The sequence below is a fragment of the Rhagoletis pomonella genome, unplaced genomic scaffold (genome assembly GCF_013731165.1).
Source record: "Rhagoletis pomonella isolate Grant_MI unplaced genomic scaffold, Rhpom_1.0 Rhpom_scaffold_00014, whole genome shotgun sequence".
In the NCBI taxonomy this organism is placed as follows: domain Eukaryota; kingdom Metazoa; phylum Arthropoda; class Insecta; order Diptera; family Tephritidae; genus Rhagoletis; species Rhagoletis pomonella.
Genome location: NW_023458568.1, coordinates 18471714 through 18486092, shown reverse-complemented (window position 1 = coordinate 18486092; position 14379 = coordinate 18471714). Strand labels below are relative to the sequence as shown.

Genomic DNA, 14379 nt, shown 5'->3' with positions numbered 1-14379 from the left:
TATATTTTATTTATATACCAAAATATTGTTAAAAACAAATACTCTGGCGTTTTAAAGTATTATCTGTTACTTACATTCAAAATTTTGCTTTGAATAAAAATGTACTGAAAAGTACTGTTTTTTTTAGCATGAAAAAGTCTAACGTACTGACTTCTATACATTTTATTTTAAAATACTTTCAAATTAAAGTTCACTTTAAAAAATTTTAATTACAAGCCGGTTTCTCTCTTTGCGCCAGGAAGCAAACTTTATACTTAAGATCCTCTGAGTTGCTTCGTTTGAGTGTGGTATTGGAAAAAGAAAAAAAATTACAAATTTTTTCAAACTGTGGAAAAGTGCCACTATTTTAGGACTTCATCTTTAAATCCTTATGGCTTAAATTAATTTTTTCAACTACGCAAAAACTTTGAAAGACTAGGAATTCGCCAAAAAGAGTATCTAACTTTATGTCTTGTTTGCAAAACTCTTTTACAATGTAAGTAAATTGTGAAAAAATAATTGTAGGTTATAGGGAAAAGCCATTCCCGTAACGACCCGGCGATATGCCCGTAAAATGATTGATCTTTTTGTTGCATTAATTTCTTGGGCATATCAAACATTATCTGAAACATGTCAACTATAATTAAATGATTTTCTTCTTACTTTTTACAGTACGGTTTAAGGAAGCTCCAACGTTATGTAAAAACCTTAAGACAATCCTAAAGTATTTGGTTTGAATTGAAAATTCAGTACAAATCAGTACACATTTTTAAAAATCAGGACATTAGCGTACTGATTGAAGAAATGAATGAAATCAGAACAAGAGTTGAAAAATCAGTACTGTACTGATAAAATCAGTATGTCTGGCAAACGTAGGCCAAAAGCACTATATCATGATTCATATATTGTCACAACCAAACTTCAAAATAGGTGGAGAAGCAAGTAAATACTTTAACCGCGTACTCGATACCCACCTAAGTACCTGCGGGAAGGATTCGAGTACAAAAAGTACTCAGTACTTGAAGAAAGTATCGAGTATTTACTCTTAGTTACTTGTATTGGAACAACACAAGACACTCCCGAACGAAAGGTTTTTTTTTGATCTCGTTCAATGCCCTTAATCTACTATCAATTGTACTCATAATTGTATCCGATTGCACGTTCAAAAACTTAATTTTTTCACCTAAATGAAACCATTGGTTGGTCTGATTCAGACTAAGTGTAGATAGCAGGGACGTGAACCGGATGAACAATTTGGTCGGTTCGGCTCACCGGTTCGAACCGTTTTTGTATTTTTGGATTGGTTCGACAAAGCGTTTTTTTTTTGTCTTTGAACCAGGGTTTCGGTTCGGTTCAACGGTTCGGAAATAAAAAAAAAAAACATCGCGCAAGTTTAAATGTAAAGTTGTAAGTGCAACAACGAGCAAGGTTAAGTCTCAAGTGTCTATCAAATGAGATGGGTTACCTGTACGTTTGATATTGCCACATGGTAAACAAACATGGTATGGTTTACCATATTTAAAAAAAGAAAAAAGCGGGTAAACTTATCTATTGAAAATTGGTTCGAACGAACCTGAAAAGTGGTTCGGTTTTCGGTTAGGATCAATCATTTGAGGAAAATTTCGGTTCGGTTCATGGTTCAGTTAATTAATAGATATAGATAGATCCCTCCGGAGCTCCGTTGTGATCATGGGCGCGCTTGCTTTCGTTTTCCACAACATAGCCAAAGGCCTAGCGTAGAGTTATTTTCTTTAAATCTCACAAACTTCTTCTTCATCGTCCACATTTCTGTGAATTCTCTTCGAATTGGATATTCTCAGATAATGCTTTATCTTGTAGCTTCTGTTTGGACCTTCTCTACTATATTTTTTTGGGCTTTCAATAAAGAATATAGTATTGCATACATACGTGCTAATGTTTGGTATTATTCCAGTGTGAACTGCTTACATATTTTTTAAGAGCACAATCGTGAACGATCTGTCCGATTCTATAGTTTGCGTTTTATATCAAGAAACACACTTAGGGTTGGGACGATACCTCAGAGAATCGATTATTGTAGTCGTTTCCCTTTCTGATGAATCATCGATTTTTGAACTCGTATTATCAACAAAAAGTATCGATACGATAGATTCTTTGATTACTTTTTGTAAAATTCAATACAATGTATACATCCTTTTATTTTTTATTATTTAGGTTCGGATAAAGTAAACGTACACGTTAATAATTATATGTACAGAACAAGAATTAAATACAAGATTGCGATAAACAAATAAATATTAATAGCAAACCTTTTTTAGAAGAACTACGTTTTGAATGAACAGAATATTAATCGTAACTAAGATTGCTGAGTACAAGCGCTACAATAAAACTAACATACTTATCATTCGATTCCATGGACGATTAAGTGTTTGAGTAAGTTTGTTGTATTGTTGCAGTGCCTGATCAATTTGGAGCACCAGGCGCGTGTTGCCGATCGGGTATTGTTTTTTTTTCAAAATATTGCCAAACTTCTGACGTATTAAACGATATTTATAAAAAAATTCACTTAACTTTGATCCGATACAGCGTCTAATTTATTCTAAAATAAAGCTGTGAGCGTTTTTACTCATGCACATACAAATATACTATTATCGACTTCAGCATTAGAGGTAGCAAAAATACATATAAACTAACAAAGGTAACAACTACTGAAAATAGTGGGGTATCGAGGTAAAGTATGTATCAATATTTTTACTCGAGTATATCGTTAAAAGCATCGATGCTAAAAATACTCGGAAAGGAACAAAAAGTATCGATAGTATCATACTTGTAAGTAGTATCCTCCTATCCCTCAACACACTGACTCCTTAATTATTCTCAGGAAACAATCTATATAGTTTGAAGCTTTCGTTTCTTTTAATACTATGTTTAGGGTTGCCAGACGTACTGCTTTTGGAAGTACAAGTACTCCTTTTTATTGCAATGTACTCCCTTGTATTCCCAAAAAAAAAGTATTTGGAAATGTACTCCCTTACTAGTTTTGTACTTCTTTTGTTCTCCTTTTTCCAGCTATTAATATTTTATCATATACAGGGTGTAAAATAATAACTGTCGCACATTTTTTTTTGTTTTTAATAAAAGGGACCATTATAGATTTTGTTTTTAAATTTTAACCTTCATTTGGGTTTACCAGCGCGTTTGGGAGAAAAGCGCAAGCGGCACGCAAGTCTTCGTCGGTTACTTTATTATATATCTTCTGTAAATATAGGCTAATTTCCCCCATTTGGGTCCTTTATACTCCGTCTTTTGTCCAACATAAGGCCTCATACTCAGCAAACGAAAAGACTCCGAACCGGTGACTAGGAGGGCATTCATACGACCAACCCTATACATTTTTTTTCTCTTTTTTTATACCAAGTCTAAGAAAATATACACCTATAAAAGACGTGAGTGCCGCATGAACTTATGCCCCAAAGCTGGCAAATGCAAATAAGGATTAAAATTTTAAAACTAATTAATAAAATTAATGTAAAGTATTTACAAATTTAACAAAAAAATACTCGTTTTCGCAACATCTATAAAGGACCCTTTTATTTAAAAAAAAAAACCTGTGCGACAGTTATTATCTTACGCCCTGTACTTTGCCATTCATATTGTGGCAAACACTACTTAGTAAGCAAAGTTAAGTGTGATAGTGAAAAGGCGTAGGCATGGTCGTAGCAAGGTAGAGCGCTCGGGTATAAAAATCAGAAAAATATTAAATTAATTATAAGGCTTAAATTAAAAAACTGGCCTTATATTCAGAAAGAGTTTGGAATTCTTTTGTAGAATTTAGTTGAGGAAAATTTCTTATAAGGGCGGTCATTGAAGAGGTGGTGAGCGAAGGGGAGTGGGCGTGGCACCCCGACCACCTAGGCCCCCTATGGGTCCCTAGGGACGCCCTAGAAAAATCGCCAAATATCACATTTGGGTGCCACGCCCACTCCCCCTTTGATTACCATCTCTTTAACGATCACCCTTATTGGAAAGCCAGCTCATTTAGTTATTTATTTTTAACATTTATTGTTGCTTTGAAAAAGATTTCTAAAATATCTTTGTATATTTGTACCTAATTAATGGTAATTTGTAACAATAAATTGCACAAAAAATAAAAAATAAATATACTCCGTTTTTAGGTCTTGTACTGCTTTTTTTCTATCGAAAATATAAATGTACTCCTTTCTCCATTTCAAAATCTGGAAACCCTAACTATGTTCCTTCCTTATCGCTAGCCTTTACTTTATCAATTATTCCTTCAAAAGTACTTATCACCATTTAAAAGCACAACTGTACAACTTTCATAGCCACCACATTACATATGCAACAACTTCCGTAAAAACACACACACATATGTATATATTGTACGTGCACTCGCACCTTAAAAAGATAAACTTGGAGTTGCAGCAGATTGTGGGTGCCATTTTGCGGTCCCTTGAGAGGGTTGCGTTAACTGTTTGCGGTTACTATTTCGACGAGCACTGCACTTTAATTTGCTGAACAAAAATTTAAAAGTACTTAATAGTACATATTTTTTGTATGTAGTTGATTTTGTTGGCAAACGCTCTTTAGCTCCGTGATTGGTTGCATGTGTCACATTGGTAAACTGAAAGTGAGGTTAAGCATCGCGCCTGGCGCTGCACCCTGCCGAGTCAATCAACGTCACTGCAATTTTCTTTACTGTTGCTTCGAAATGCACACATATGTATGTACGCATGCACATACCATTGTGGTCAGCTGATTAAGTTAAGTGACATTTTGACCAGTTTTGGATATTTTTTTTTTGTTTATTTAAAGTTATTATTTTTTTTTATAAAACTTTAGCACATTACATAACCTTCTTCTTCTTTTTTGGCGCTGTAACCGCCTAAGCGATTTTGGCCGAGTTCAGCAAAGCACGCCAGTCGTTTCTCCTCTGTGCCAACTGACGCCAATTGGAAACGCCAAGTGAAGCCAAGTCCTTCTCCACCTGATCTTTCCATCCAGTGGGGGCCTCCCTCTTCCTCTGCTACCACCAGCGGGTTCCGAGTTGAATACTTTCAGAGCTGGAGCGTCGGTGTCCATTCGAACGACATGGCCAAGCCAGCGGAGCCGCTGTATTTTAATTCGCTGCACAATGTACATGTCGTTGTAAAACTCATACAGCTCATCGTTCCATCGTCTGCGGTACTCGCCGTCGCTAACGCGTAAAGGCCCGTAAATCTTGCGCAAAATCTTTCTCGCAAACACTCCAAGAGCCACCTCATCGGATGTTGTCATTGTCCATGCTTCTGCGGCATATACCAGCGTGGGCATGATGAGTGACTTATAGAGCGTGGTTTTCGTACGTAGAGATAGGTCTTTACTCCTGAATTGCCTACTCAGTCCAAAGCAGCACTTGTTGGCAAGAGTGATTCTGCGTTGGATTTCGATGCTGACATTATTATCGGTGTTAATGCTGGTTCCCAAATAAACGAAATTCTCTACTTTCTCGAAATTGTAACTGTCAACAGTGACATGGGTGCCAAGGCGCGAATGTGCTGACTGTTTGTTTGATGACAGGAGATACGTTTACCACCAGACCCATTCACTTTGCTTCCCTATTCAACTTGGAAAAGGCAGAACAGACCTCGCGGTTTTTGTTACCGATGATGTCGATGTCATCGGCATAAGCCAGAAAATGCACGCTCTTGTTGTAAATAGTTCCTGAGCGGTTCAGTTCTGCAGCTCTTATTATCTTCTCCAACATCAGATTAAAAAAGTCACATGAAAGGGATTCGCCCTTTCTGAAACACCGTTTGGTGGCGAACGGCTCGGAGAGGTCTTACCCAATTCTGATGGAGCTGGTGGTATTGCTCAACGTCATTTTACACAGCCGTATGAGTTTTGAGGGGATGCCAAATTCAGACATAGCGGCGTATAGGCAATTCCTTTTAGTGCTGTCAAAAGTCGACAAATAGGTGGTGAGTGTCGATCCTTTTCTCGCGAGTCTTTTCCAAGATTTGGCGTATTGTGAATACCTGGTCTATGGTGGATTTTCCAGGTCTAAAGCCACACTGATAAGGCCCAATCAGTTCATTGACGGTGGGCTTCAGTCTTTCACACAATACGCTCGATAAGACCTTGTAACATATGCTTAGAAGGCTGATCCCGCGGTAGTTGGCGCGAAAGGCGGGGTCACCTTTCTTGTGGATAGGGCAGAGCACACTTAAATTCCAGTCGTCGGGCATGCGTTCATCTGACCATATTTAGGTCGTCATTACTGTTATTAAAGGAGTGCGCCCCGGTCTTGAAACCTTCCGTAAGTCGCCTAACTCTCTGGTAAAATTTTCGGGCATTCTTCCTGTCGGCCAGCATTTCAAGATCTTCGCACTCACGTATTTCAGCCTCTCTCTTCTTATTGCGCCAAATACGTATCGCACATAGCGCGCGTTGCGCCCATTCGCAGCGTGGCCCTGTAGCCGGTATCTTTTTTCTCTACAGCTTCTTGACACTCCTCATCGTACCAGTTGTTCTTTCGGGCTCACTGAAATCCGACTACTTCTTCGGCGGCGGTACTTAATGAGCGGGAAGTGTGGTTCCACTGCTCGCATATGTCGGTTTGTTGAAGAGTGCTCTCTGAGAGCAGGTGTGAGAGTCGAGTAGCGAAAGCGCTGGCTGTCTGTTGTGATTGCAGCTTTTCGGCGTTAAGCTTTCCTTGCAAATTTGGGCGCACATTTTTTGCTGCACAGAGGCGGGTGCGTATCTTGGCTGCAACAAGATAGTGGTCCGAGTCGATGTTTTGGCCTCGGAGTGTGCGTACGTCTAAAACACTGGAAGCGTGCCTTCCGTCTATCACAACATGATCGATTTGGTTTCTTGTTTTTCGATCCGGAGACAGCCACGTAGCTTGATGTATCTTTTTATGATTGAACCTAGTACTGCATACTACCATGTTTCGGGCCCCGGCGAACTCGATCAGCCTCAATCCGTTGTCGGACCTTTCGTCGTGGAGGCTGAATTTTCCGCCGGTGGTTCCTAAGATCCCTTCCTTGCCCACCCTGTCATTGAAGTCGCCAAGCACGATTTTGATATCATGACGGGGGCAGCGCTCGTACGTGCGCTCCAAGCGCTTATAGAAGAGATCCTTGGATGTCTCATCCTTCTCTTCCGTCGGGGCATGGGCGCGGATGAGCGACATGTTGAAGAATCTCGCTTTGATGCGGATTGCGGCTAGACGCTCGTCCACCGGGGTGAACGACAGTACTCGGCGACGCAGTCTCTATCCCACCACAAATCCAACTCCGAATTTGCGAATTTACATGGCAGCTGTAGTAGACGTCGCAAGGCCCCAGACATTGCTTGCCCGTCCAACGTATTTCTTGGATGGCGGTGATGTCAGCTTTTGTCCTTACGAGGACATCAACCATCCGGCCAAAGGCACCTTCCCCATTAAGGGTCTGGACATTCCAGGTACATGCCCTCAAATCGTAGTCCTTTAAACGTTTGCCGTGGTCGTCATCATAAGGAGGGGGTCTCATCCGAGGCTTTGCCTTGCTTCTTCACTGGAAGTGGCTTTTACGTGGCGGGTCCCAAACCCAGCGCACAACCCAATATTCAGAATTTTTAGAAAAATTGTAGGTACGCAGTTTTATAGCCCATTTTAGTAGGTTTAAGTGCGAATTTCAAGGCGCTAGAAAATCTCGTTGATTTTTTTTTTGCTGACGGTGCTAGGCATTTTATTCCAAATAAAAGAAATTGTCGCCGCAATTTCCTAGCGTTTTGCAATTTAACCTACCTTAATTTAATGGGCTTAAACCACCATACCTAAAAATTTTCTAAAAATTCTGAATAAAAGGTTTAACATTTTTGGATGTACTTGTTAAAGTTTGTTGAATTTTTATAGTTTTTGTACGTAGTTTGAAATGTTGATTAAAGGGGCGCTGGTTATGTAATGTGCTGGATTTTATAAAATATTATACATATTAAATAGACAAAAGAAAAATAGCTAAAACTGGCCAAAGGTCACTTAACTTAATCAACTGACCACAAGTGTATGTTATACACTTTTACAATAAACGCAAGAGCGCATAACGAAAATTCAATTTTATTCGCAGTTAACAGGCTTCCACACAGATGAGAAAGATACTAAAACGTAAAGAAATAAATTCATTAGTAAGATCGAAATTTGCAAAGGTCCCAAAAAATTTGTTTATAAATTTATTCACACATATACATATATGGCATACATATGGACATCTTTGTGCTCACCAAATATGCAAAAGTTAGATACGTAATTGCAAATTATTTATGTACTCTTGCAAATATCGTCATCCTCAGCGTTGGCTGCATTGGAAGCGAGAGACCGTAAGCTTCCTCACCGTTCTTATCCCCTGGGAGTTGCGTATCAAGGAGATCGAGTCGCATTTTGGCTCCGGCGTAGCATCCCATTTCACTTTTCTTCGCTGGCTTATGTGGGTAAACATCATGATTGCCATACCATTGGTGGCGTTCGTCATCGGGCCTGAGGTGAGTTACGCTGAATAATTTTAATCATTTCGTCAATGTCAAATTTTCGCATCATCATGCCATCTCGTCTGCAAACTTTCATTCCATATCTATGTACGTATATATGTATGTATGTTTGTACTTACTTTTCATCATTCCCTCGTCAACGTCGTCATCTGCGTAAACCGCGCTCGTTTATCAATGTGTTGGACTTCGACAGTACTTTGCTACGAAAAAAGATGAGACCGATCCCCGTAAGCGTATGACCGAGCATGAGTATAAAGTGGCTGGAAATTTCTTTACATACTGGGAATTCGAAGGTTACATTAAATATTCGCCAATGTTTTACGGGTAAGTAAAAAAATAAATATAATAATCAAACAAATGTTATTAGTAATTTTGTATACATTTTTATGCAATTAAAGGCAATGACTGAACAACTTTGTTTTATAAAATTTATCATAATAATTTCATTTTTGCTTTCAGTTATTATTCGAACATTTCCGGTGCCAGTACGTTGGGCTATAAATTACCAATGGCTTACTTTCTAACAGCTGTTGTTGTTTATATATACAGTTTTGTGGCCACCCTGAGGAAGTAAGTAAAGCAAGAGTAAACTGTTATTATTTAAATTTCAAAAATAGAAATTCAAATGAAATGAAAATCATTTTCTTTGAATTTCCTTAAAATTGATTTACAACTTTAACGTCATTCTAAAATTTTAAGCTATGTTTGTAGCTTGAAATGTTTTATAGAATGAATGGCGAATGATCAGGGTCAGGAGATTCTCACTAATGATTATTCCTTCTTATTTATTTATGAGATTTATCACGATAGAGGATATTCCATATTTATTTTTGCCTTCTTTTATGGCGCATGAATAATGTTAGCAAATTTAACATGGCTCATATTCGGAGTGCGATCAAAATAGTTTGAGTTTTCTTTTTTAAATAGATGACAACCCTCATTAATATCCTTAATATTCAAACTAAATATTTCCTAATTTCCTTCGCTTGATGTCCACATTTTAATATTTCATACAATAACTTATGTATAATTTAAATAAAATAGGCTTTTTAAACAGATGGCGCCACTGTTAAATATATTTTCAAACTAAAACCTTGTTAAACTTTTTTGTGTGGCACCCATATTCTTATACATATTTAAATTTTCTAATTCCCTTAATTCAAGTTGTATTTAATTTTAAAAACGGAGAACAACGCCCCTACATTCAGTTTAGAAATAAAGTTATTTCCAAACCATTTTGTTTCATATATGTACATCAGCGTTGCCACTAACAATTTTTTCCCCCTACCAATTTTCCTCCCAAATCCGACCAAAATCGTTTACATCCTACCAAATAAATTTCAATTACAAAAAAGCATTCTGAAAGCATACAATTCGTTTATTTAAGATTAATGGCCCAATTCTGTATCGGTGACAAAAATTTTTTTACTGACAACTTTAAATTTTTTCATACAAATATTTTTCCGTAACAAAAACTGTGTCAAGAATTTGTCACTGATACAGAATAGAGCCGTAAATGTTCCGAATACAAAACATTTACATACATACATATATGTACCTGGTACATTTTAAAACAAACAAGAAATAAATAAATGCGGGTCCAGTCTTAGGCACAGAGATGAGATCATTTAAAATTTTTTGGTTGTATGAATTATATACATACAATATGTACCAATAAGTTTAATTTCTCAAAAGTAAATTTAAATCAATTAATTACATAAGCAAATCTTTAGCAGCTGACCACACATGGTGCGGGTCATTTTTGTTTACAAGCTCCTTGCATAACATTGTGCTATTGATACTGTTATTTCTTAGTTTAGTTTTTATCAAAGAAAGCGTTGAAAATTTGAGTTCTACAGATGCAGAGCTATGTGGTAATGAAATTATATTAAAAACAAAATTGGAGAGATGCATGAAGCTATTTTTATTCATTCCATTTTTAAAAGAATAAACTTTTTCCCAAAACATATCAATCTCCAGATCGCTAGAAATATCAAGCTCAGTTAGCCTCAGTAAATTCCACTGCGTGATTATTATATCAGGATCGCAATCTATGAGATGGGGAAACTTTAACAAAAGAGGTAAAATTGGTAAATCTTCTTTAGAAACTACCTTAGCTAGTAGTATTATTTGTAGAAGTATTATATTTTCATGCTTGAAATCAAGTCTTAAATTTATTTCGTCCAAAAACTCTATGTAAAACTTATTATATTGGTTTTAACTTCAAAGATTCCAGACCAATTGACATTACTTTTCATAAACATCTCAGCTTTCGTTCCAACAAAAATGTCAGACATTTTAATATGATTATTTTCATTTTTAAAATCAATATTAATATTGTTACTGATCGCATCTTTTTTAATAAAGTTACTCAAAAGTAAGAGATAATGTGCTGTTATAGTTGCAAATAAGTATGGCAAACGTGAGCTTTCAGCTTGGAACTCTTTGTTAAGATTATTAATTATAGGCAAAATATACGATAGAAATAAAAAATATCATTTGGTTTTGCAACACATTCCTTTTGCCAGGTCTACAAATCGCATACCGTTTACTTCGTAAGAGCAGGAAATAAAATAAAGTTTCAAACTATCCCATTGCTCCACTATTCTTAATACAACGCTTTCTAATGAAAGCCATTAGTTGCGTTTTTTTACTCATTTCCAGTAAAATCCAGTAAAAGTTTTTACGAATTTTCATGTTTTGCCGTTTTCGTACGCAAAAACTTGCAAAGTAGGGGAAATTGAGAGAGCGAAAAATGACAGCTGAAGTTGCAAGTTTTTACTGGATTTTACTGGATAAATTTTTACTTGTAAGAATTTGCCAGTACGAAAAACAGCTGATCGCATGTTGCTGTATGAAATTTAAACTAATAAGGAACTGTTTGTGGATTTTTATTGTGGAAATTTTCAAAACAAACATATTTAAATATAAAATATATCGTTTTATTGGGAATATGCTGCGAATAAACAACAAATTTATCAGCTGTTCATGAAACTTGCAAATTATTACTGGAAAAGCGTTCGCGTACTTTTTTGCAAATTTTTTCTATGAGAGTGAATTTTTAGAAATAAAGTTACTGGAGAGTTACTGGCAAGTTACTGGATAATTTGTAAAAAAACACAACTATTGTGTTTGAGATGTGCCCAAGATCTTGTGAGGTTTTACCGAACAGTAGTCCTGAATTTTTTTCAGTTCATGTATTCTCTTTGGACTGTGGGAAAAGAAACTATATACATATGTTGAGGCACAGTTTCTCAATGCTTTTCGGCAATTTTTTACAAGCGTAGTTTGGGCAAAGGTGAAGTGAAAGTGGCATGTGCACTTTATATAAAATAAATAGGTTTCTGCACTCAATAATGTTTTCAGCCCGCCCAAGTTTCCAGCCATAACATTGGCTCCATTAGTGGCCAAACCAATTAGGTTTCTTATTTTTAAAGGCAGGATTGGCAAATATTTAGAAGGTACAATTGGTAAATATTTATATGCAAAATGATGTTTCAAATATATATTTTTATAATTAAGAATTTTAAAACTTAATTCAACTATCCGACCAAAATCTTAATTTTCCTACCAACCTACCAAATGAAAAAGAAGCGACCAAATTTGGTCGCAAAAGACCAATAGTGGCAACACTGATGTACATATTATAGTATCTTCTTTAACCAATTGTATACATTCACATGTGACCGCTGTGTTGTAGTGGTTAGCAGTGCGCGCTACCATTCCGAGGGCCTGGGCTCAAGCCCGATTCAAACCTACATCAAAAAATTAAAAGCAAAAAAAGTTTTTGTAATAGCAGTCGCCCCTCGGCAGGCAATGGCAAACCTCCGAGTGTATTTCTGCCATGAAAAACAGCTTCTCAAAAAAATACAATCGCCGTTCGGAGTCGACGTAAAAATCTATGCCCCCTTTGTGCGACAACATCAAGGTGCACGCCACAAATCGGAAGAAAAGCTCGGCCAAACACGAACATATGTGTTAGCGCCAATCTATTATTATTATACATTCAGTTTAACTTTATAAACAGGTGGTAACAATGTTTAAACATTTTCAAAGTAAAACCTTTTTCAACCTTTTCGTCTGACACCCGTATTGTGATGCATTATAAATTATCTAGTTCGCTTAATTTGAGTAGAATTAAATTTTTCAAACAAGTGGCAACCTTTTATACATGTAGTTTGGAAATAAAGTTTTTTCAAAACCATTTTGATTGATATCCTCTTCTTCTTCTTTATTGTCGCTGTAACCACCTACGCGATTTTGGCTGAGTACAAAACAGCACGCCAGTCATTTCTCTTCTGTGCCAACTGACGCCAATTGAAAATGCCAAGTGAAACCAAGTCCTTCTCCAACGCAGAGGACGCCTTCCTCTTCCTCTGTTACCGGCATCGCGACACGCGTTGAACATTTTCATCCATTCGAGGGACATGACCCAGCCAGCGGAGCCGCTGGATTATAATTCGCTGCACTATGTCTATATCGTTATAAAGCTCATCGTTCCATCGTCTGCGGTATTCGCCATCGCTTCATCAGATGTTTTAATTGTCCATGCCGTCGCGCCATATACCAGTAGCTCGTTTCTGTAACAATTCTCTACCAAGGCGAATCCATATATGAATTCGCCGCCGTTTTTTCTACTGCTAATGAGTAGTAGAGTATGACGTATATTCTCTACCAGTAGAGAAATAATCGGTAGAGAAGAGTTACAGAAACGAGCTACAGGACAGGCTTGATGAGTGACTTTACTTCCCAATTTCCTACTCAGTCCAAAGTAGCACTTGTTGGCAAGAATGATTCTCCGTTGGATTTAAAGGCTGAAATTATTATTGGTGTTAACGCTGGTTCCGAAATAAACCAAGTCGTCTACTTTTTCAAACTTGTAACTATCAACAGTGTCGTGGGTGCCAAGACGCGTATGCTCTAACTGTTGTTTTGTCCTCGTTCACCAACAGACCCATTCGTTTTGCTTCTCTATCTAGTCCCGAGAAGGCAGAACAGACGTAGCCATGGGCGTACGCAGGAGCAAGCCCCTCCCCTAAATTCCAAAGTTTCATTGTGAGTTTCTTTCTATTAATTTATAATCAATTTCCGATTCAAAAAATGTATGCAATAAATTAAAACTTTGGGTATCTTCACATCAATTTCGGTAGTTTTGGTAAACTGCTGGTTGTTCCTCGATAATTTTATCAACTGTGAACGTCCTTTTCAGCTTAGTTTTGTTAGTCTGATAAACAGTAATTTACTTAAAAAAGGTAAAATAATTATTATCTTTTAAGATTTTCTCTTATTTTGTACATGAATTTAGGTTTAGTTATGCTTAGCGTTCACAGAGTTGTTGTAGAAAAAACAAAAATGAAATCATCACTAAAACAATTTATCGATTTGCAGAAGACACTCGAAGACTATTGTTTAAATCGGGGCTGCTCAAAATTTTTATAATGAAGTGAAATCACAATATATCTACAAAATTTATGTGTACACTGAGACTTATTTTGTAATTTAAATAAGGCTAATGATACAAGTTTATTTTTATTGTACGATTAGTGAATGAAAATTGTTAACAATTAGAGTATTTACATATATGTGGAATAATACAGTTCGTTAAGAAATGCTAGCGACCTAGTGGCTGAAAAGCTCCAAAATTTAGTGGTAGCAATCCTTGCACATATTTACATCATATTTCAAGCTAAATGTTTACTTTTTCATTCGTTCCCTTGGGATACTACCATGGGCGTAGCCAGGTAGGGGCAGGGGGTGCTCGAGCGCCCCCCTAACTTTCAAATTTTCCTTATATATATATAAAATAGTACCCTGAAATGCCAACTTAATAGGGTCGAGCGCCCCCCCTAAATTTCATTCTGGCTACGCCGATGGATACTACTCACTTATAAA

The 14379-nt window shown here is 36.8% G+C and overlaps 1 protein-coding gene across 1 annotated transcript; it reads left to right on the top strand.

Moving 5' to 3' along the window:
* The first annotated feature begins 8273 nt into the window (after positions 1-8273).
* On the top strand, positions 8274-8892 carry LOC118749052 (transmembrane channel-like protein 2). The gene is made up of 3 exons (XM_036483842.1): positions 8274-8481; positions 8681-8811; positions 8886-8892. The coding sequence occupies exons 1-3, from the start codon at positions 8425-8427 to the stop codon at positions 8890-8892; spliced, it is 195 nt and encodes a 64-aa protein (XP_036339735.1). The 5' UTR covers positions 8274-8424.
* The last annotated feature ends 5487 nt before the right edge of the window (positions 8893-14379 follow it).